The following is a 23606-nucleotide window of genomic DNA, read 5'->3' as shown; positions in this document are numbered from 1 at the left end:
GGGACCAGGATTTTAAAACCGAGCTGTTGTCAGACCAGAAACCACAGGGATGATTAGACAACAGGACTTGGGGCATTCTAAGAATAAATCAGCCTGTTTGCAACTTTGGAGTCATTGTGACATGAGTTTTCAACCACATTCGCGCCATCTTAAAGACCATCTACTTCCACCTCCACAAGAAGAGATTTGATAGAGATTTTCAAAATCATCAAGGCCTGTATGAATAGACAGGGAGAAACTGTTCCTCTTGGTGGTGTGATTAAGAATTTGAGGACGTTGATTTCAGATGAACATAATAAGCAGGAGAAGACATTGCGGCCCTTCGAGCATGCTCCACCATTCACTATGATCATGGCTGATCTTTGATTTTCAATTCCATTTGCCCACCGATCCCCATATTCCTCGATTCCCTGACACACCAAAAAGCCGTCTACTTCAGCCTTAAATACATCTGATGATTGCGTAGCCATAACCCTCTAGGGTATAGAATTACAAAGATTTACCAGATTTTGAGTCAAGAAATTTCTCCTCATCTCAGTCCTAAATGATTGGCCCCTTATCCTGAGACCATGCCTCCTCCTAATCCCCTGTAGTTTAGCCTAGATCTGTGAACTATTGAGTTTACGTATGTCACCATGGGGACATGAGACTTGCATGAGGATGGTGGGAGAGGCTTACATCTTTCATCTCAAACCATAGTTTCATACAGTTTTCCAGGTTAGGGTTAGGGTTTGGTGATTTCACCAAAGCCATATACACTTGTGCCAAAACTTCCTTATTTTGTCCTACAATTGTCCGGCAATAAAGGCCAACATACCATTTGCTTTCTTAATTGCTGCTCTATCTGTGTGCTAACTTTCTGCTTTTCTTCTAAGAGTATACCCATTTACAAACTTCACACCTTTTGAAAAATACTCCACTTTTCTATTTACAGCCTACAATGACTAACCTCACATTTCCCCACATCATATTCCACCTGCCACCTTGTTGCCCACTCACTTATACCATGTCTCTTTGTGTTTTTCTCACAGCTTACATTCCCATCTAGCTTTATATTGCCAGCAATCCTAGGTGCATCACTCTCTGTCTCTTCACCCAAGTTATTAATACAGATTGTAAATAGCGGAGGCCCCAGCACTGATACTCCCCTGGTCACATAGAGCCTGATAACTTTAAATTCTCAACCTATTTATCCACGCTGTCTGTTTCCTTTCTGTTAATCAATCTTCAATCCATGCTAATATATCACCTCCAACCCCATGAACCCACATCTGTGTCAACTTTTTGTGAGACATCTTATCGAATACCTTTTGGAAATCCAAGTACCCCACATCTACTGGTTCCCCTTCATCTATCCGACTAGTTACATCCTCAAAAAATGTTTAATCAAACAGGGTTTCCCTTTTGCAAAATGGTGTTGACTTGTTCAAATCTATGTGTTACTAAATGCATTAAGACGACCTTAATAGATTCTACCACCTTCTTGTTGTCAAGAGTGGCCTGTCGTTCCCTGTTTTTTTTTCTCTCCCTCCCAGGATGATTGGTCAAAGAAATAATGCTGATATGAGGAAGAATGTTCATTTTGCAGCCAGTGGTTAGGGTCAAAAATGCACTGCCTGAGAGTCTGGAGGATAGAGATTCAATCGTGGTTTTCAGAAGGGAACTGGATAATCATCTAAAGAGAAAATAAATTGCAGGGCTACAGTGGTAGGGAGTGAGTCAGTTACACTTGCATAGAGCCAGCATAGGCATGATAGGCCGGACAGCCTTCTTTGGTGCTGTAACCATTCTCTAATTCTACGAGTTCCTGTTCAAACCACATCCAAAGTTTCCACTGGCCAATGTGTTTGTTGGTTTCATTGTATTACATAAGCAATCACATCACTGTACGCATTCAGCTCAGAAACCTAACAAAGTGCTCCAAAAGCCATTCTTCCCAGGCAACTACATCCCATCAATCAAGGAAATAAAAAGGGCTAAATAGACATGTGACTTGACAAACATGCATGGCACAAACTACAAAAGGTCCAGGTCACCTGTTTAGGAAGATACAACTTCTGACAAGTACACTGTATTTCAGTCAGGACAGCAGGAAAGATTCTACTATTGTGTTGGCCTCAGCACCTAGTCTCCCTGCCTCTGTTCACTATCTTCTGTTGGAAACACGTCCAAATGGACGAAAATGTAAAACTGGATATTTGAATTTGTGTATGTTTAGCTTTATGTTTCCAAGACAGTCTTTGAATTTGTCAAAATCCATCCACGTTGTATCTTTGTTATGCAATCTGGGGTCTCAACTGGAACCGGAACTGGAATTTAAAAATTGGTCAACATTTTTCATGAAAGCTCTAGATCCATAGAGCATTTTCCTCCCCCCACCACACATTCCCCTGTTCCAGTGTTCATGATTCAACTCATCTGTATAACGTGGTCTTTATCAAAGAACGGGCAGGAGAATCCAAAGGGAAACTTACACACCTCTCCTGGTGTGTGGTTCTGACCAGATTCAAAATGTCCAGGCTGCTTCCTGAAACAGTAGCAAACGGTCTCCATCGTTGCTGCTCCTCCTTCCTTGTCCAATACAGTGATCGACTTACCTTTCCAGGAGGTATTAAGCAGGTCCTTTAGAACTCTTACCACCTGAAGGGGTTCCTCGCGACCCAACCACCGCCCCCCCACCCCCCCCCCCCCCCAATCTTCTCTGGATCAATTCCATTATGGCACCAAAGGAAATGATGTAGGTGACATCCTTCAACACAAGCATTTGAAATGTCCCACCAATTTCAAGTGGGAAGTTCCACTTGAGTCTACGCTCTGTTACAGCTCCCTGCTCCAAAATCTTCTACCTAGTGTTCCAGAGTCGAGTCGTCTTGCAGCACTAAGTGGGTCCAAACCAGCCAAGCACATACAACGTGACAATTAATCCTACTCCTGAATGGTCGGTGACTCGTGTACAATATTTCTCCTTCCATTCCTCGAGGTGTCAATTCTACCTCCCACAAGTAAATCCTCCAGTAGGGAGGATTGTGTGCGTGTGGTAAATATGTGCAGCGTTAATAAACATTTGAATAGCTGGTCAGTGTTTATTACTTCAGACTGTGAAGCGACCTCTCATTCTACGTTTCAAATGGCGCCTGCATCCTGATCCGTCATGGTTCATTCTGCAAATAGCCGGATGCTATCGCCACCAGGGAAGAAACTCAGCTTCTGTGTTTTATCCAATACTGCAGGAAGCTATGTGTATTTTTAATTCAACTATTGTTCAACAACATCCACTCATCCGGGAACTGATCAACCAGCATCCGAAAGCAATCTGCAGTATTTATCACGCAGCGCGAGTCATCACAAGTCCAAAGCATCAGAAGAATCACATTTATATGCGGTGTAAAGTACAGCTAGATTGGTTTTCTCAGTCCAACAGCACATTTTGGACACCTGGGAGATGTGAGCTTCTCCAAGCACAATTCACATGAAGCTGGTGCAGACCAAACACAAAACTGTTGAGGTTAATGCAGGCAGCTAACACAGGAAGATGTGGTCACAGTGGGTACTAATAGTGGTACACTTGCTGCATGGGGGACACAATGGCACTCATGAAGTATAAAAGCCCCTCTAAAACTCAGAGCTTTGGGGACGAACAAAGGCGTGGATTATATGCATCACTTTTCCTTTGCAATCAACTCAGGTCAGATACAAGACACAACTTGTCAGCAATACAGGCTCTGTGTTCCAAAATGCAAATACGGTCACACTTCAAGAAGTCACTGGAAGACATGTTTAACCCGTTCTGTATTCTCCATGCTTTGCTGTCTCTGGTAGTATTTGCAAAATGTTTTTATGCTGCATATTCCCAATAACAAATAAATATGTGTTAGTTTGGTCAGTGAGAGAGAGCGCAGCAAAAGTGAAGGCAGATTTAACAACATGTGCAAGGTTGAAGCAGAGACAAGAATATTTCAACCTCAGAGCCTCCGGTATTAGAAATGCAAGGGTTAAGAAGATTGTTATATTTTGGGGCACTCTCATTAATTTTAGGTAAATGGAAGAGTGAAGTAGGGTCATGTGATCCATCTGAATTTCACCCAACGAGACACCTGGGAGACATGCTTTTGGGTGGGGGGGGAGATTCAAGAGACTTGCTGAGAAGGTGCAAGATCTTTGCACCTGTAGACAATGAGACAATGGCAAGAGCATCTGTGCTGACTGGAAGTAGACTGTTCAGTTTCCAACTCCCACAGGAATGTGTAAGGAATGCGATGTGTTATAAACGGTTATAATTTTAAATATTTAATTCCAAGCTAGAATGAATTTAGGGTGGAGAGGATAGCTGATTGGCATTCATGCCTGCATACAAGGTCCATGTGATTCATAGGGTCATGGAGATGAGCTCTGAGAGGGGGAGAGTCTATGCAGGACCATTATAGTATCAGGTCACAGGATTTTGAGATATTTCTGAAACTCGCTAACACAAGTGAGTCTGCAAGAATCCGATAGCAAAAAAATCAGGAAAATAGAGGCTGCCAGACATGCAGCTGAAGCAGAGAAAATATTGATCCTATCAGTTCATCAACCAGAATGTAAGTGGGAGCTTGCTTTCAGATTGAACAGCAATGTAGATGAAGATCTAAACGAGGTTGTAAGATTCGCCTACTGGGCTAAAGAAAGAGGATCGTAATCACCGCAGTGAAAGTCAGCTCTGGGTTAGAGGTTACCTGAATGGAAAAAGGAGGAGGAAGCAGGCATCCAGTGTGGAAAAAAGAGTTGTACTTGTTCCAGGAGAATAAAGTGTCCACTTAAGGGAGAAGTAAAATATAGTCCTGGCATGGGATGGTCAGTCACATTCAACATCACATGGGCAAACCTTTCTATAAGTTACCTAAGAAACAGATGTTTAGTCAATGTTGCTTTTAGTTTACTTCTTACAGTAAAAGTCTTGAAACTTAAAATCTTGCCATGTGATCCTTTTTAGTCATTGGAATTACAGATATCTTTTTTAAAGTTATCAGTCTCTGCAGGATTTATGACACTGGCTGAATGCAGGTATGTTTATAGGTCAGAGGTGGCATTTTAAAATGTCTTCCACCAGTCAGCAACAACTAATACAGTGCCTTTAACATAATGAAACATCCCAAGGCATGTAATTGGGTATCATGGAGCAATAGTAGGCACTGAACCACATGAAATTAGGTCAGATGAGCAAAATATTGGTCAATGAGGCAGGTCTTGAGGTGTCTAAAAGGAGGGGAGAAGGGCAGAAAGTGCAGGAAGGAAATTCCAGAGCTTGGAGTTTAAGCACCCAAGGCCTCGACCATTAATGGTGGTGCAATTAAAATTATGATGCACAAAATGGGCAGCACAGTGGCTAGCACTGCTGCCTCACAGCGCCAGGGACCCAGGTTCAATTCAGGCCTCGGGTCACTGTCTGTGTGGCGTTTGCACGTTCTCCCCGTGTCTGCGTGGGTTTCCTCCGGGTGCTCCGGTTTCCTCCCACACTCCAAAGTTGTGTGGGTTAGGTTGACTAGTCATGCTAAATTGACCCTACTGTCAGGGGGATTAGCAGGGTAAATAGGTGGGGTTACGGGGACAGGGCCTGGGTGGGATTGTGCTCGGTGCAGACTCGATGGGCTGAATGGCCTCCTTCAGCACTGTAGGGATTCTATGGTTCTATGAAAAAGCTAGAATTAGATGAGCACAGGTCTCTCAGGGAGTTGGTAGGCTTGAGGAAATCAGAGATAGGAAGCAAGATCATGGGAGGGCTTTGAAAACATGGTTGAGAGTTTTAAAATTGAGGCATTGCTTAACTAGGGGCCAATGTAGTTCAGCAAGTCCAGGGGTGATAGGTGATTGAGACCTGATGCAAGCTAAGACACCGGCAGCAGAGTTTTGAATTACTTGAAGTTGACAGAGGGTAGAATTTGGGAGTGGGTCGGAACAGTCGAGTTTCGAGATAACAAAGGACAAATCAGGATTTCAGCAGCAGTTGAGCTGAGACAGGAGAAGTTGACTGATGTTACAGAGGTGGAAATAGGTGGTTTGAGTGATTGTGCAGAGGCGAGTTTGGGAGCTCACCTCAGGGTCAAATATGACACTGAAGTTTCAAACAGTTCCATTCAGTCTCAGCAAGCTGTCAGGGAGAGGGATGAAATCGGAGGACTGGAGTTTGGATTGTCTCTGTGCTGTGTACATTGTTAATTCTATGCAATGTGCAACCTGCATTTTCAGATCAGGGTATTCAAGAGTGAATCAACATTTGGACAGAGCAATTTTTTTCCCCCATTTGAGAGATGTGAGCATCACTGTTTATTTATTTATTCGTGTTACAAGTAGGCTCACATTAACACTGCAATGAAGTTGCTGTGAAAATCTCCTAGTCGCCACACTCCAACGCTTGTTCGGGTACACTGAAGGAGAATTTAGCATGGCCAAAGCATCTAACCAGCGCACCTTTCGAACTGTGGGAGGAAACCGGATCACCCGGAGGAAACCCACGCAGACACGGGGAGAACGTGCAAATTCCACACAGACAGTGACCCAAGCCGAGAATCGAACCCGGGTCCCTGGCGCTGTGAGGCAGCAGTGCTAACCACTGTGCCGCCTGGAAACTAGAACAATAATTGCCTGTCCTTAATTGCCCTTGAGAAGGTGGTGGCGAGCTCCATTCTAGAACCATTGCAGTCCATGCAGTGTAGGTGATGTTAATGCACAAAAAAAAACAGGCATTCATTCCAAGTCACTTGCCAAGCTTTTGCATGCAGCATGACATGCTCACACAGGCGGCTGGGTCATTGGAACAGAGTTCACAGAGCAGACTACGTCACAGCCCAATACATACTGGGTGCAGAAACACTTACCGTACTGAGGGGGTTCTGGGCTGCTCTTCATTTCTGCTACTACTGGAATAATCAGAGGGTACACCGGGGACTCTGGGCCTTCCCACAGAGAATGAGACAGACAAACAGAGAGGATATGGAGTGGGAGAGGGCAGCGGAGTGAATGAAACGGGACATGTTAATGGGGAGTAAGACAACAGGATAAAACAAGAACAGAGAGCAATGAGAGGAAACAAGACAGAGGATACAAAAAGGAAGATGGGAGAGGAAAGAAGAAAAAGAAAGTGAATAATGATAGATAAAGTACAAAAGAGACAACAGTAGTTTGAACATTAGTTCAGTATTTAAAATCCAATCCTATTTACAGTTCAATGTTGTTTAGCTCTTGTAAACAGTTGATATTTTTTACTTCAAAAGGCATTTTTAAAATAACTGCAGGAAATTAATTTTTGCATCATCTTCACTCTAACATTCGCATCAATAGAGTACGTGGAACACTTGCTTGTTAAAGCTTGGACATTTCTTCACAAGTCACAGTCTCCAATTTGCTATTGGATGGACAACCCGTAGGAAAGCAAAGCCAAAAATCTGCTCCTTTCTTCTCTTTTAAAAAAAAATAAGTTGAATTCCTATGAAGCGGTGGCCTCCCTGCTTGATGGTGATAGAAGTTAACAACCTGCACTGAGTCTGGAGCTAAGAGAGGAAAACACCGATGCCCCACAAGGCTGTGTTCTCAGCCACCTATTATACTTCTTATACACCTCTGACTGTGCGGCCAAATACCCCTCCAACTCTATTTTCAAGTTTGCTGACGACACCACCGTAGTGGGTCGGATCTCAAACAATGACGAGACAGAGTACAGGAATGAGATAGAGAATCTGGTGAACTGGTGCGGCAACAATAATCTCTCCCTTAATGTCAACAAAACGAAGGAGATAGTCATCGACTTCAGGAAGCATAGTGGAGAACATGCCCCTGTCTACATCAACGGGGATGAAGTAGAAATGGTCGAAAGCTTCAAGTTTTTAGGTGTCCAAATCACCAACAACCTGTCCTGGTCCCACCATGCCCACACTATTGTTGAGAAAGCCCACCAACGCCTCTACTTTCTCAGATGATGAAGGAAATTTGGCATGTCAGCAATGACTTTCACCAACTTTTATAGATGCACCACAGAAAGCATTCTTTCTGGTTGTATCACAGCTTGGTATGGCTCCTGCTCTGCCCGAGACCGCAAGAAATTACAAAAGGTCGTGAACGTAGCCCAATCCATCACGCAAACCAATCTCCCATCCACCGACTGTGTCTACACTTCCCGCTGCCTCAGCAAAGCAGCCAGCATAATTAAGGACCCCACACACCCCGGACATTCTCTCTTCCACCTTCTTCCTTCGGGAAAAAGATACAAAAGTCTGAGATCATGTACCAACCGACTCAAGAACAGCTTCTTCCCAAGAACAGCTTCTTCCCTGCTACCATCAGACTTTTGAATGGACTTACCTTGCATTAAGTTGATCTTTCTCTACACCCTAGCTATGACTGGAACACTACATTCTGCTCTCTCTCCTTTCCTTCTCTATGAACGGTATGCTTTGTCTGTATAGCGCTCTAGAAACAATACTTTTCACTGTAAATACATGTGACAATAATAAATCGAATCAAAGTACAACTCTGCCACCAACTCCTCCTTTTGCTTTCCAGTCCTTTATTGTTCTGAACATGTCCGATTGCCACGTTATTCAGCTTTCAGCTAAACAAAATGGAAAATCAACATCAGCAAATCTGAGCAGCTCAGCAATAATTTATCACAAGGACATATCTCCCAGTCATCAGGTCAGTGATAAAACTCAATGGGGTGGCACAGTGGTGAGCATTGCTGCCTCACAGCGCCAGGGACCCGGGTTCGATTCCCGGATTGGGTCACTGTCTGTGCGGAGTCCGCAAGTTCTCCCCGTGTCTGCGTGGATTTCCTCCGGGTGCTCTGGTTTCCTCTCTCAGTCTGAAAGACATGCTGGTTAGGGGCATTGGCCATGCTAAATTCTCCCTCAGTGTACCCAAACAGGCACCAGAGTGCGGCGACTAGGGAATTTTCACAGTAACTTCATTGCAGTGTTAATGTATGCCTACTTGTGATACTAATAAATAAAAGTATGTGCAGGATAGATGAATTGGCCATTCTAAACTGCCACTTAGTGTCCCAAAATGTGTAGGTTAGGTGGATTTGGCATGATAAATGTACAGGGTTACGGGAATAGGGCAGGGGTGGGGAGTTGGGCCTGGGTAAAATGCTCTTTTGGAGAGTTGGTGCAGACTCAATGGGTTGAATGGCCTCCTTTGCACTATGGGGATTCCATGATGATCTAGATTTCACCTGACTAATAGTTTTTTTTAAGTTTTAAGTTTTAATAGCCTGTAGAAGCAAATGCGCTTCTATTTGCAATTAGTTAAAATTGCTCCCAGTTTCTACCAATCTTTCCTCCAAGGCACACGCTTGTACAGAGCTACCCAAAAGGTGCTGCACAGACTGCTCACAAGCTGTCCAGTTAAGGTGTCATGCATTGCAATGAACTGTTGCACGCCAACAAAAGAAATAAGAGGGAACGTTGTTTCCAACCAGGCCAGTCTGCGGTAACAAACAGGTTTAACTCCCTGACATTCACAATGATTCTGATTTTTGTAATGTTGCATTTGTTATTTCCCTCCCTATTGGTTGACTTCAACAGTAATACAGCTGTTAATCTCATTGAGATACAGCAGGTTTAAAATGTTCATCCTTGTCCTTCAAACCCATCCTTCTCTGCAATCTCTTCACACCCTACAACTCGCCAAGGTGTTTGCACTCCTCCAATTCTAGCCTCCTACCCATCCCTAATTATAAAGCACACCACCAGTGATAGACATGCCTTCAACTGCCTTGGCCATAAGCCATGAAATTCCCTTCCTAAACCCCTGTCTCTCCCTAACTCACCTCTAAAAAGCTCCAGAAAGTCAATTTCTGTGATAAACTTCTAGTTAAGAAAGCTCATCAACGCCTCTACTTTCTCAGAAGACTAAGGAAATTTGGCTACGACTCTCACCAACTTTTACAGATGCACTATAGAAAGTATTCTTTCTCGTTGTATCACAGCTTGGTATGGCTCCTGCTCTGCCAAAACCGCAAGGATCTACAAAAGGTCGTGAGTGTAGCCCAATCCATCATGCGAACCAGCCTCCATCAATTGACTCTGTCTACACTTCCTGCTGCCTCGGCAAAGCAACCAACATAATTAAGGACACCACGCACCTTCGGGAAAAAGATACAAAAGTCTGAGGCCACGTACTAACCAACTCGAGAACAGCTTCGTCCTTGCTGCCATAAGACTTTTGACCTTTCTCTACATCCTAGCTATGACTGTAACACTACATTCTCACTCTCTCATTTCCTTCTCTATGAACGGTATGTTTTGTCTGTATAGCGCGCAAGAAACAATACTTTTCACTGTATGTTAATACATGTGACAATAATAATCAAATCAAACCTGTCTAAATATCTCCTTAATTAGTTCAAAATCACGTTTTATTTGCTAACACTGCTCTCAAGTGTCTTGGGGCATTGTATTACATTAAAGGTGCTATATAAATGTAAGTTGCTGATGCAGCAGCTTCCTTTGTAAAGATGTGGAGCATGACATTAATACCCACATAGGTATTAATGCAGCGAGCAACCTGTCCAAACCTGAATGATGCAAATTGAAAGTTAACTTTCAAGCCAAGTCAAGTCAAGGTGTTCCAGGCATATCAGCTGGAGCGGAAACAAAGCGTGTGATCAGATGTGGGAACAGAAATACCAGTTTGCCTCTGGTGTTACAGCTGGAAGCGTGCGAGGTCATTCTGCATGGGCGTGTAAGTTGGACTCTGTGGCATTTTAATAACGGTTCATTCCTCCCACTACGTACTGGGACATGCTCTGGGAGTGTGGAAGCAGTAGGAATTGAGTGGTCGTGTTCAGCAGCATATTTAACTGGTTATGGTGAAACTGCTTCCAAAGGTCTGGAGTTCAATGCTTTAATGATGAAGGAAGAAAACTGTGTTGAGGCCCATTGAAAAGCAGCTCTTCCCATTGAAGAAACATTGTAGAGATTATATTGTGGAGAGCTTTGACTTGGTTATTTCATAGGGTGAGAAGATCACTGGCTAGACCAGCATTTATTTCCCAACACTAATTGCCCTTGAGAAGGTGGCGGTCAGACACCTTCTTCAACCGCTGCAGTCCATGTGGTGTAGGGACACCCACAGTGCTGTTAGGGAGTTATTTTTAATTCCTCCATGGGTTGTGGCCATCGCTGGCAAAGCCAATATTTGTTTGCTAACCCATTTTGGGCAGTTAGGGTGCTGAGCCCAATAGCACCCAGGCTGACACCAGCAGTCAACCCACAAGTTAGGAGGGCCAGGAAGTAACTTTGGAAATGCACCCAAACCATTTCATCCATTCACGAGAGCCAGCAGTACAAGCTTCCTGCATTATCTGCAAAACTCGGTCTCAGGCATATATTCCCAATACAGTTTTAGGGCATTGGTTCCACTTGTACATGAGTTTCCTTGAAGTTTCTACACATGATTTACTACTGCAAATATTTTCCATCAAATCAACTATTTCTACAAACATAAAGGGCAAATAATAGACCAAGGTGTGCCAATGTAATGTCATCCTTTCTGTAATGTGCCTTTAAGGGAATCCCTGCATCACTGGAAACGAAGTGTGTCATGCCATCCAGATTTAGTTTCATTTCTGCTATTACTGCTGATATCTTCAAGTTTGATGCCTAGATATAACTGTTCAAATGTACCACAACTTAAACAATCACAACGTGTTTACAGGTTACACTCTTTTGAGCATTTATATCATTATAAAAACATGACAACCCATACTTTCCAGGTTGAATACCTGGTCTTTATTTTTCCATGAGCAATTCTATCATTTACAATGGAAATTGTCTATGTAAACTTGTCACACTATCCGTATCACCCTTCTGACAGTGGTGGTGCTATATCCTCCACCCGTTGAGATGCTGCAGTGTTATCACATGCTGATGAGCTTTAAGTGGATTGTGTTTATGATGGAGTACAAATAAATATCGACAAGACGTAGACCCTGACACTTTATGACAATTGCAAAATAGGCTTAAAAAAGAAAGCTATCGACTTGTTAGTTGAAGTTTACAGTCATTTCCATTTGGCACAGTTCAATCACCAAGCAACTGATTTCGGATTCTGTTTATACGTTGTGGCCTTAAGACCCTGCCCCAGCTTAGCAGCAGAATCATATATTCTCCTATTACGAATCAAAACTCCTGCTCTGAGGTTGCACATCATTCTACTCTGGGCACTGTCATGGGAAGACCACGAGTGACAATCATATTCTGTGGAAAATTTTAAAGTTTGGAATAGTCCCAAATCTGCTGCTTTCATTCAGAGTGGATTAAACCAGATAAGCAGCATTGAGGAGGAAATGTTTTCTTAGTTTGACCGACAATCTCGGAACCTAATCGTGTCAGATAACCTCACGGGAAGGCTTTCTGATATTGGGTTTTATTTTTCCCTCGAGACAACAATCAGATGAAATGAGTTGTGCGCAAAGTGTTTTTTCATGCCAAATAAAAATGTATTTTTTGGTAGTCAGAAGATTCCTGATAGAACCAGAAAACCAATCTGGAAGAAAGTAAAACTTTGCGGGGAGGCTGTGGCATAGTGGTATTGTCACTGGATTCGACATCCAGAGACCCAGGGTACTGCTCTGAAATCATAGAAATCATAGAAACCCTACCGTGCAGATGGAGGCCATTCGGCCCATCGAGTCTGCACCGACCACAATCCCACCCAGGCCCTACCCCCACATATTTACCCACTAATCCCTCTAACCTACGCATCCCAGGACTCTAAGGGGCAATTTTTAACCTGGCCAATCAACCCAACCTGCACATCTTTGGACTGTGGGAGGAAACCGGAGCACCCGGAGGAAACCCATGCAGACACAAGGAGAATGTGCAAACTCCACACAGGCAGTGACCCGAGCCGGGAATCGAACCCGGGACCCTGGAGCTGTGAAGCAGCAGTGCTAACCACTGTGCTACCGTGCCGCCCTCTGGGGACCTGGGTTCAAATCCCACCACGGCAGATTGTGAAACTTGAATTCAATAAAAAAATCTGGAGGTAAAAGTCTCTAACAGTGACCATGAAGCCATTGTCGATGGTTTTAAAAACCGATCTGGTTCACTACTGTCCTTTAGGGAAGGAAATCTGCCATCCTTACCTGGTCTGGTCTACATGTAACTCCAGACCCATAGCAATGTGGTTGACTCTTAAATGTCCTTGGGGATGGGCAATAAATGCTGGCCCAGCCAGCGAGGCTCACATGCCATGAATGAATTAAAGAAAAATAATAATGCTCAATGATGAAGATATACAATCGCCACCACAAACGTGAAGCCAACAGGAGCAGCCAGCATCATCAGGCAGTTGGCCCACGGTGACTGACACAGGCAGCCGCTCTGTGTTCATACTCTTCAATAAGAGTTTTAATAACACCAGGTTAAAGTCCAACAGGTTTATTTGGTAGCAAATACCATTAGCTTTCGGAGCGCGCTCCAAAAGCTAATGGTATTTGCTACCAAATAAACCTGTTGGACTTTAACCTGGTGTTATTAAAACTCTTACTGTGTTCACCCCAGTCCAACGCCGGCATCTCCACATCATTCATACTCTTCTTCAGTTCTGTGTCAGTCAAGGCTCAATGATAGCACTCTCTCCTCCGAGTCAGAGGGTTGAGAGTTCACGTCCCCCTCCACAGGCTTGAGCAGACAATCTCAGTTGACGCTGCAGCAGAGTACTGAGCGAGTGCTGCACTGTCAGAGCTGCGGTTTTGCGGATGAGATATTAACCCAAGATCCCATCCCATAAAATGGATACGGCAGGGATAGTGATCCAATGGTGTTCACTGAATAACAGCTGAGTGGCCCCTACCCCAGTGCCCAGGCTAATATTAATCGCCTAGAATCAATGATCTGGCCACTATTCCATTGTTATATGCAGAGCCTTGCTGTGTGAAAATTGGCTGATACTTTTCAGATATTATGACAGCAACTACACTTCAAAATTACGTTGGCTGAGAAGCGTTTCGAGACATCCTGAGACAGTGAAAAGCACCAGCAACATGCAAGTCTTTCTTTTTTGGAGCTGTACCTTACACTGCAACAACAACTTTACACCAACACTTGCAAGTTTGGTCAAATTTATGGCAATAGCACAAATGGTGCAGAGAGCAGGAGAGATTCCACTAACACTCTCTTTGAAACAGCTCACATGTTACACATTTTCAAGATATAAACACTGCTTTAAGTTACTAGAGTAGCAGTGATTTTATCACAGAGGACTGCCTCTTCAATCTAAAAGAAACAAAGCTTTGCCACACTGTAATCATATTTTATCACATTCAACTCCCAAGTGCTGGAGAATTTGGGCCTCATCCGGAGATAGATTTCACTTGTGCTCTCTGCAAATATCAACTTCCAGAGCATTGCCTGCCCTTTCTATAAGCCCTCTACTAAACCTGGCATGACAGCCTACTCACCACGTGTTCCAGATCTTTGAGCCAGCGCACAGGTCAAATGCCTAAAGCTAAAAAACTAATTCATACATATTAATCGGCAAAATTATGGTTTAAAGTTTATTTTAAAGTTTATTTATTAGTGTCACAAGTAGGCTTATATTAACACAGCAATGAAGTTACTGTGAAAATCCCCCAGTCTCCACACTCCAGCACCTGTTCGGGTACTCTAAGGGAGAATTTAGCATGGCCAATCCACCTAACCAGCATGTCTTTCAGACGGTGGGAGGAAACTGGAGCACCCGGAGGAAACCCACGCAGACACGGGGAGAACGTGCAGACTCCGCACAGACAGTGACCCAAGCCAGGAATCGTACCCAGGTCCCTGGCGCTGTGAGGCGGCAGTGCTAACCACTGTGCCACCCCACATTTATTTTGGGAAAAAAAAATCAAAACAAAAATGAAGCACAAACAACAATTTTTTTCAGGAGCTGTTGATCCATTTGTGAGAGAGGAGGGAATACCATGGGCAAGATCAGGCCGGAACTCTCCGGCCGTTCACGCCCCGCTGCTCAGCCAAATGTCCTCCGTTCACTACAGCGGGATTGGGGAATCTGGCTGGCTTCAACGTCTGGTGAATCCCACCCACAGAGTAGAGCAGGTAGAGGCTCGTGTGGAGTAGAAACATCGGCAAAGGACAGTTGAGCTGCAAATTCTAGATGTATTTATGCGGAACGTAAAGGTGCATGAAGAATACCAGGTGAGAAGCGGGGAACGGCAACATCATGCTTGCATCAATGGTTATGGTACTTCACAGAATCATAGAACTGTTACTGCACAGAAGGACACAATTCGGCTCATTATCTTTGCATCGGCTCTGCAAATGAGCAATGCATCTCGTGCCATTGCCTCACCTTCTCCTGTATCCCTGTACACTCTCCCTTTTCAGATAATAATCAGATTCCCTTTTGAATACCTCAATTGAGCCAGCCATTGTCATACTCCCAGGCAATGCCTTCTGAACCACTTAGCCACCCGCTGCATGAAAACCAGTTTCCGCTACTGGTGCTGCTGGTCCCCTCCCTCACCGCAACCCCCAGCCCCAGCCTGTCCATCCTGAGATGAGTAAGCCTAAGCCTGAACCTGGCCCAGGCCCAAACTCAAGCACTACAGAAAAAAATGAGGGGGAAAAAAAAGAGAATTTAGGAGGAATGTTAGTAAGTTTGCAGAAGACACCAAGATTGGTGGCATAGTGGACAGTGAAGAAGGTTATCTAGGATTGCAACAACATCTTGATCAATTGGGTCAGTGGGCTGATGAATGGCAGATGTAGTTTAATTTAGATAAACGTAAGGTGATGCATTTTGGTAGATCGAACCAGGGCAGGACTTACTCAGTTAATGGTAGGGTGTTGAGGAGAGTTATAGAATAAAGAGATCTAGGGGTACATGTTCATAGCTGTTGAAAGTGGGTCACAAGTGGACAGAGTGGTAAAGAAGGCATTCAGCATGCTTAGTATCATTGGTCAGAAACTTGAATACAGGAGTTGGGACGTCTTGTTGAAGTTGTACAAGACATTGGTACGGCCACATTTGGAATACTGTGTACAGTTCTGGTCACCTGATTATAGAAAGGATATATTAATCTAGAAAGAGTGCAGAAAAGATTTACTAGGATGCTACCGGGACTTGATGGTTTGAGTTATAAGGACAGGCTGGATATATTGGGACTTTTTTCCCTGGAGCGTAGGAGGCTGAGGGGTGATCTCAGAGAGGTGTATAAAATAATGAGGGGCATAGATAAAGTACATAGTCAACATCTTTTCCCAAAGGTAGGGGAGTCTAAAACTAGGGGGCATAGGTTTAAGGTGAGAGGGGAGAGATACAAAAGGGTCCAGAGGGGCAATGTTTTCCCACAGAGGGTGGAGTGTGCCTGGAACAAGCTGCCAGAGGTAGTAGTAGAGGCGGGTACAATTTTGTCTTTTAAAAAGCACTTAGACAATTGCATGGGTAATATGGGTATGGGGGATATTGGCCAAATGCGGGCAATTGGGATTAGCTTAATGGTCAAAAAAGAGGGTGGCATGGACAAGTTGGGCCGGGGGGGGGCTGTTTCCATGTTGTAAACCTCTATGACTGTATGACTCAGCTGCTGGCTTCAGCTTGGTCTCATTGGGTGAGCTCCCACTACTTGTTCTGCTCTGTTCACTCTCATCCAATCGATATCGATTTCCAATCAGGCAGAGCCCAAGTTGCCGTCAGCTCCGTCCACCTCCACCATGGCTGCCCTGTCTGCGTTAGTCATTAAAATGTCACAAACAGGGACAGAAAATGATCCAAAAGGCTAACAGAATGCTGGCTTCTGTATCTGGATCATACCTGGAATGCTGTGAGCTGCAAGGGAAGGCAGTGGCACAGAGAGGGTTTGTTGTCACCAGACTGAGAGATGCAGGGTAATGCTCTGGGTTCGAATCCCACCACAGCAAATATTGGAATTTGAATTCAATAAAAGAAAATCTGGAATCAAAAGTCAACAATGACCCTGAAAGCTATTGTTGTAAAAACCCACTGATGTCCATTAGGGAAGAGAATCTGGTCTGGTCTATGATCCTTGACTCTTAAATGCTCTCTAAAATGGCCTAACAAAGCACTCGGTTCACAGCTAGTTGGGGGTAGGCAATAGACATCCCACAAATGAACTTTAAAAATTCTGGGCATCACATCTTAGGAAGATAGGAATGGCAGTGTAAATTCACCAGAACATATGTTAAATTATGAGGCAAGATTACACAAACTGGGATAGCATTCGTTGAAATTTAGCACGTTAAGGGACAATTTGATCCAAGTTTTCAAGATATTAAGGGGGTCAGATAGGGTAGAGAAAGAGATACTATGTTCATTGTTTAGTGAGTCCAGTATAAAAGGATCCATGGGAATAAATAGTCTCTCTCCCTGCTCCAGTTTATGTTATGTTCTGAAGACTGCCCAACCATGTCCACTTGTCATTCAATGGAATTGCCATCACTGCAACCCCAATATCAACATCCCTCAGGGTCACCATTTACAAGAAACTTCTATCACCCAGAAGGACATGGGGAAGCTGACAAATGGGAACACCACCACCCGGAAGTTCCGTGCAAATCACACACCATCCTGACTTGGAACTATATCACCATTCCTTCACTGTCACTGGTTCAAAATCCTGGTACTCCCTTCCTAAAAGTACTGTGGGCATAACTAAACTTCATGAACTGCAGCAGTTTAACATGGCAGCTCACCACTGCCTTCTCAAGGGCAATAAATGATGGCCTTGCCAGTCACGCCTCATCCCACGATCAAAGTAATCCCGATGAAACAGCAATGAAGGGAACGAGACCACAGCCTGGCCTGGTTAGTCTCTCTTTGCTTCAATAGCTAAGCTGGTACCATGGAAGACCCAAATGATCACATTCCCAAAATTGGGTCATGGACCAGGGTGGGACTGAAACAAAAGAAATCCATGAGTGTAAGTCGATCAAATTTAATTTGTCCCCGGGCCAAGTCAGTTTATGTATTTACATCAGGGTTAAAAAGAAAACCATTGCTGGTTGTCCAGCCCTCAAAGCAAGACTCCCTAAAGATACTCTTAATCATACCGGTGACAATGTCTATTTTAAACATTCCAGTGCCTTGGGAGTCAAGCAGTTTGTTTTTTAAAAAATCCGTAGAATTTCCAATAAACTGGATTAGTCTGTACTCAAGTTAAATGAGCTTTTGACAGGTGGCTTCCTCCCTGGTTCCCATTCATCTTTCCTTTGCTTCTTGAACTCGGCATCTAACCCTGGACGCAACATCCCCCTCACTCTCCTCCTTCCCTCTGTGTCCCCAGGCAGTTCAGAGACTGGGAACTAGTTTTAAGTTTTATTACGCAGTAACTGCTCATTGCTCTGCCGCTGCCACTCAGCTGCTAGGCTGACCACTCTCCGAGGGCTAATACCACAGCAATTGACACTGCCAGTCACACAGACAGTTCTATTATCAACCCATCCGTACTCTGCCCAGAGGAGTCATTTTGCTTTGATTTACTGATAAAAGGCAGCTGCGATTTAGTGTTGATACAACTATTATCCTGGATGCCGCATGTGCAGCCCAAACTCTGCACTGACTGAAGAAATCTATAGCTGCTGGAAAGCAGAAATAACAGAAAATGCTGGAAACGCTCGTAGATCGCGCAGCATCTGTGGAGAGAGAATTCTATAGTGACCACTTTTCATCAGAACTGAGAGATGAAACAAGTTTTAATTAAGTACAGAGGCTGGGAAAGGGGGGATAAATCAAATGGAAGATTCATGATCGGATGAAAAGCAGGAGAGAATAGATTTTTTAAAAAGTGCTGTTGGTGAAAGACAGAAGGAGCTGGTAAAGGGGCAGGTAAAGAAGCAATTGGGCAGCACGGTGGCACTGTGATTAGCACTGCTGCCTCACAGTGCCAAGGACCCGGGTTCAATTCCAAGCTTGGGTCATTGTCTGTGTGGAGTTTGCACATTCTCCGTGTCTGCGTTTCCTATTATCCCTGGTTTCCTCTTGATGCTCCGGTTTCCTCCCACAGTCCAAAGATGTACAAGTTAGGGGGATTGGCCATGGAAAATTGCCCCTTTGTGCCCCAAGATGTGTAGGTTAGGGAGGTTAGCAGGAAAATCCGTGAGGTTACAGGATAGGGCCTGGGTGGGATTGTCAGTGCAGGTTTGATGGGCCAAATGGCCTCTTTCTGCACTGTAGGATTCTATGATTCTATTCTAAAAGATGTGTCTGGAAGAGGTGTAAATAGACACAGCAAAGTTATCACCAATAGATGCTGTCTGAACAAATGGGAGCAGTAGTCATGGTCTGAACCAAATGTGGAGCCTCTGTAGAGTGACTAAGTGAAAGATGAGGTGCTGTTCCTTCAGCTTCAATATGACTGTGCCCGAGGCTGAGAACAGAATGGTCAGCGTGGGACTGAGAATTTAAATGACAGGCTTCTTCATTTGCTTTGCCCTGTAAGCTTGGAATACAGGAGCACCACAGTGGTCAGCACTGCTGCCTCTCAGCAGCAGGGACTCGGGTGACTCTCTGTGTGGAGTTTGCACGTTCTCCCCGTGTCTGCGTGGGTTTCCTCTGGGTGCTCCGGTTTCCTCCCACAGTCCAAAGATTTGCAGGCTAGGTGGATTGGCCATGTTAAATTAACCCTTAGTGTCCAAAGATATGTAGCTTAGGTAAATTAGCCATGGTAAATGTGTAGGGTTATTTGGGGTGGAGGGCACGGGTAAGATGCTCTTTAGGAGAGACAGCGCAGACTCGATGGGCCAAATGGCCCCCTTCTGCACTGTAGGGATTCTATGGTTCTATGGTAATACACTATGTCTCACAGAATGGCAATAATGCCTTACCTTCCAGAACTCGACACTAACAAATCATACGGAAAAGCCATCAGCCTGTTTCAGCTTTTTTGGGATCCTGACCAACGAACTGTCAACACAGAAAATGAGGCGGCTATTCAGTCCCTTGAGCCTGCAGCGCCAATTAATTAGTAGATGGATCATCTAGTTTTTTAATTCAACTCATCCCCACATCCCTCACTACTCTTACCAATATAATCCACCTATCTTGGTCTTGCATCAGCAGTAATTTGGGGGAAGTTCCACTTTTTTTAGGGAGAGAGAGTGTGTGTGTGTGTGTGTGTGTGTGTGTGAAGAAATTCTTCCCAATTTCCCTCCTCAATGGCTTGACTTTAATCTTACCATGTCCCAGCGTACCCAATCCCCGTCATAGATTCCCCCAACAGAGGAAGTACTTTCTCTCTATCTACCCTATTGAATCCTCCTAATATTTTAAAAGGCTCATTCAAACTGAGTAGACTGGGACTATACTCATTGGAATTCAGAAGAATGAGGGGAGATCGTATAGAAACATATAAGATTATGAAGGGAATTGATAAGATAGAAGCAAGGAGGTTGTTTCCACTGGTGGGTGAAACTAGAACTAGGGAAAAGGCCTCAGAATAAGGGGGAGCAGATTTAGGACCGAGTTGAGGAGGGCCTTCTTCACACAAAGGGTTGTGAATCTGTGGAATTCCCTGCCTAGTGAAGCAGTTGAGGCTACCTCATTGAATGTTTTTACGGCAAGGATAGATAGATTTTTGAACAGTAAAGGAATTAAGGGTTGTGATGAGCGGGTGGGTAAGTGGAGCTGAGTCCACGAAAAGATAAGCCAGGATCTTATTGAATGGCGGAGCAGGCTCGAGGGACCAGATGGCCCACTCCTGCTCCTAGTTCTTATGTTCTCGATCATCCCTTTGCTTTCTACATCGAAAGGAATACAAATCAGGTTCATGCAGGCTGTTCGCTTAATGTAACACACAAGTTCTGGTATCTTGCTGACCAATTCGTGCAGCACCTCCTCCCCCCCCCCCCCACCTCAAAGGTCAATATGCCCTTCATGATGCCCTGGACTGAATGCATTTACTCCAGATGGGTTCTAACTCAGGCTCTGCGCAACTGAAGCGTCACAGCACTCTCAGGTCAGCAAGGGCAGATTGCCTCTTTCTGTACAACCTGCCACCAGCCAACCAGGAAGGCAAGTCTGTACCTCCTTAACTTGCCCCATGCTTAAAACAGCAAAACCAGTAAGGTCAATAACCAACGTTCCCTGTGTTTCCTCATTTTTGGTTTTAAACAAATGACTTTTCTCTTAACAGCTTAAACTGTGATTTATTTTACATGCGCTCAGTGGTAGGATTTCCAGCTGTTTAAATACTGCAAGTGCCGTCAGGTCAGCACGGCAACTTCAGGAAATATGAAATGTAGCAAATGATCTACAGGACTCCCAATGCACAGAGGCTCCACTTCTTCAAAAAAAATAATCACAGCGTCAATTCCTTCTTCGACAAAGCAGTAATTTTCCCTTCTATTCCTCTCTCCTCATTTTACCAGCATTTCCAATAGCAATAGTCGCCAGTAAGATTAGAATAATTCATCTATGTCGACCCCCCTCCTCACCCACCTCAACTACAGCTCTCTGAAGATTCAGTTTCTTTACCCTCTTCTGTCCTCAAGCCCCTCCTAAACACACAACTTCCTTCCATTGACTCAATGTTCACTGTCCTTTCCCTCAACTCCCTTTCTTCAGGCAATATTCCCCTGTCCGTTATTTCAAAATGGTCCCCACTGTTGTCTTCCTCAACCCATTCCATCACCTTCACACAATTGCCCAAGTCACCCTTCACTTTCCTCTCTAAAGCATTCAAGCAGCGCCCCCACCACCCAGCTCCCCATTCACCTCTCCATCATCAAAAATCAAAAGTTCTCTCATTGACTATGTCTGCAGTCCTCTTGCCTTGCCGCACTGTTCAAGGCCTTGGGAGATTGATGCTGAAAGCACGACATAAATATAAGTTAGTGCATCTGTCCGCATCAAAACATAAAACTGTTAGTGTAACAATGTGTCTGCATGGGTTTCCCCTGGATGCTCAGGTTTCCTCCCAAACTCCAAAGGTGTGCGGGTTAGGTGGATTGGCCATGCTAAATTGACCCTTAGTGCTATGGGGATTAGCAGGGTAAATACATGGGGTGGTTACGGGGATAGGGCCTGGGTGGGATTGTTGGTGCAGGCTCGATGGGCCAAATGGCTTCCTTCTGCACTGTAGGGATTCTATGAGAAGGCCATTCAGCCTGTCATCTCTGCGCGGGTTCTCTAAAGGAATAAATCAACTAGTGCTATTCCCCTATCTTTTCCACATAACCCTGCACATCTTCCTTTTCAGATAATAATCCAATTCCCTCCTCAATGCCTCCGTCACACTCTCAGGCAACGTATTCCAGATCCTAACCACTCACTGTGTGAAAGTTTTCCCTCATGCCGCTATTGCGTTTTTGTCAATTACCCTTCCACCAATGGGAACAGTTTTTCCCCCCGTCTACCCTGACCAGACCCCTCATGATTTTGATTGATCAAATCTCCTCTGAAACTTCCCTTCTTCAAGGCAAACAGTCCCAACTTCTCCAAACTCTTGAAAATCTTTTTGGCGCTCTCTAAAGCCTTCACATTCTTCTTAAAGAGCCCAGAACTGGACGCCAGTGTTCAATACAAGTTGAACATAGCCTCCTTGCTTGTATTTTCGATGGTCCCTATTGATAAAACCTCAAGGGACTGACTAAAGGCAAGGGAAACAGTGAATTGAAGGTGGACTGCTGGCTAGGGAACTAAGGACAGATGAATGTTGAATCCACAAAGACTATACTCCCATATATGTTTCGTTTGGACGCAATGTGTCAAATCAACAAATAGTTGACAGGCCGTATGTAGTCAGGACCATACTTGTGATGTGAGCTGCTTCTTTTTGCTACACAAAATATTTTATTTGAAGGAAAGTATTGATGGGGGAAGAAAGCAGACAAGGAACAGAGGACAAGAAAAGAAAGCTAGATAAGAGAGTCTATCATTATTTGACATCTTCACAACAATGTAAACATTCATTTAATAGCTTATTTCTAGAAAACATGATTACTTCCCAACAAGTTTACGCCTTGGCACAATGTTTGCAGCTGTGAAAAGCTAAACTGATTATACAACAACATGAATATAAAATTAAACAGTGATCGTAACTCGTTAAGAAACCATGTTGTTACCAGCAACACAACTGAAAGCTCACTTCAAAGGTAGAAGGCAATCCAGTTTAAAAGGCATCTGATAATCTCCTTTTTTCTCAGTGTGGAGAAATCACATCAAAGGGCGGGGATGTAGTCTGAAGAATATTTCCATTGATGCGTTCCCAAAACAATCCCAAAGCATACCTGCTGCACACTGCTCTGTAATCACCAGCCACACCACACCAAACAAGATTGTTTCAAACCTTAGTGGTATTAAGTGCCCCAGCTGGGTGAGGAGGGGGACCTCTAAACAAAGGTTCACAGTTTGTCAGACCTGCAGAATTAATCGTCCCTCACCCCTTCAATCATGTGTCAGAGGACACCTCCCAATTGTTCCAGTAGAGGGGGGGCCTTCTGTTTCAGTTTCACTTGATGGTTAAGTGTCCACAGTGATGGACGCACTCTGTATACTTCACCAACATGCACCAGAAGCTCTTGCTCCAAGTATTACCAGGACTCATTCTAAAACTCAGTTGGTTTAAGTTACAATGCAACCAATGGTAACATGCTATGAGGGTTAGCTGGCCC

At 44.2% G+C, this 23606-nt stretch overlaps 1 protein-coding gene across 16 annotated transcripts in view; it reads right to left on the bottom strand.

The window, feature by feature from the left end:
• Nucleotides 1-23606, bottom strand: part of hspg2 (heparan sulfate proteoglycan 2) — a 515715-nt gene that overhangs the window by 342384 nt on the left and 149725 nt on the right. For 14 of the 16 annotated variants that reach the window (XM_078239173.1, XM_078239177.1, XM_078239184.1 and 11 more), the window contains exon 4: nt 6852-6929. The exons of the other annotated variants lie outside the window; for them this stretch is intronic. In XM_078239173.1, coding sequence (XP_078095299.1) covers nt 6852-6929 — 78 coding nt within the window. The remainder of the gene's footprint in view (nt 1-6851; nt 6930-23606) is intronic. 16 annotated transcript variants of the gene reach the window in all.

This window comes from Mustelus asterias, chromosome 22, assembly GCF_964213995.1.
Source record: "Mustelus asterias chromosome 22, sMusAst1.hap1.1, whole genome shotgun sequence".
NCBI lineage: Eukaryota > Metazoa > Chordata > Chondrichthyes > Carcharhiniformes > Triakidae > Mustelus > Mustelus asterias.
The sequence above is the reverse complement of the archived record's forward strand: the minus strand, read 5'-3'. Positions and strand labels throughout refer to the sequence as shown.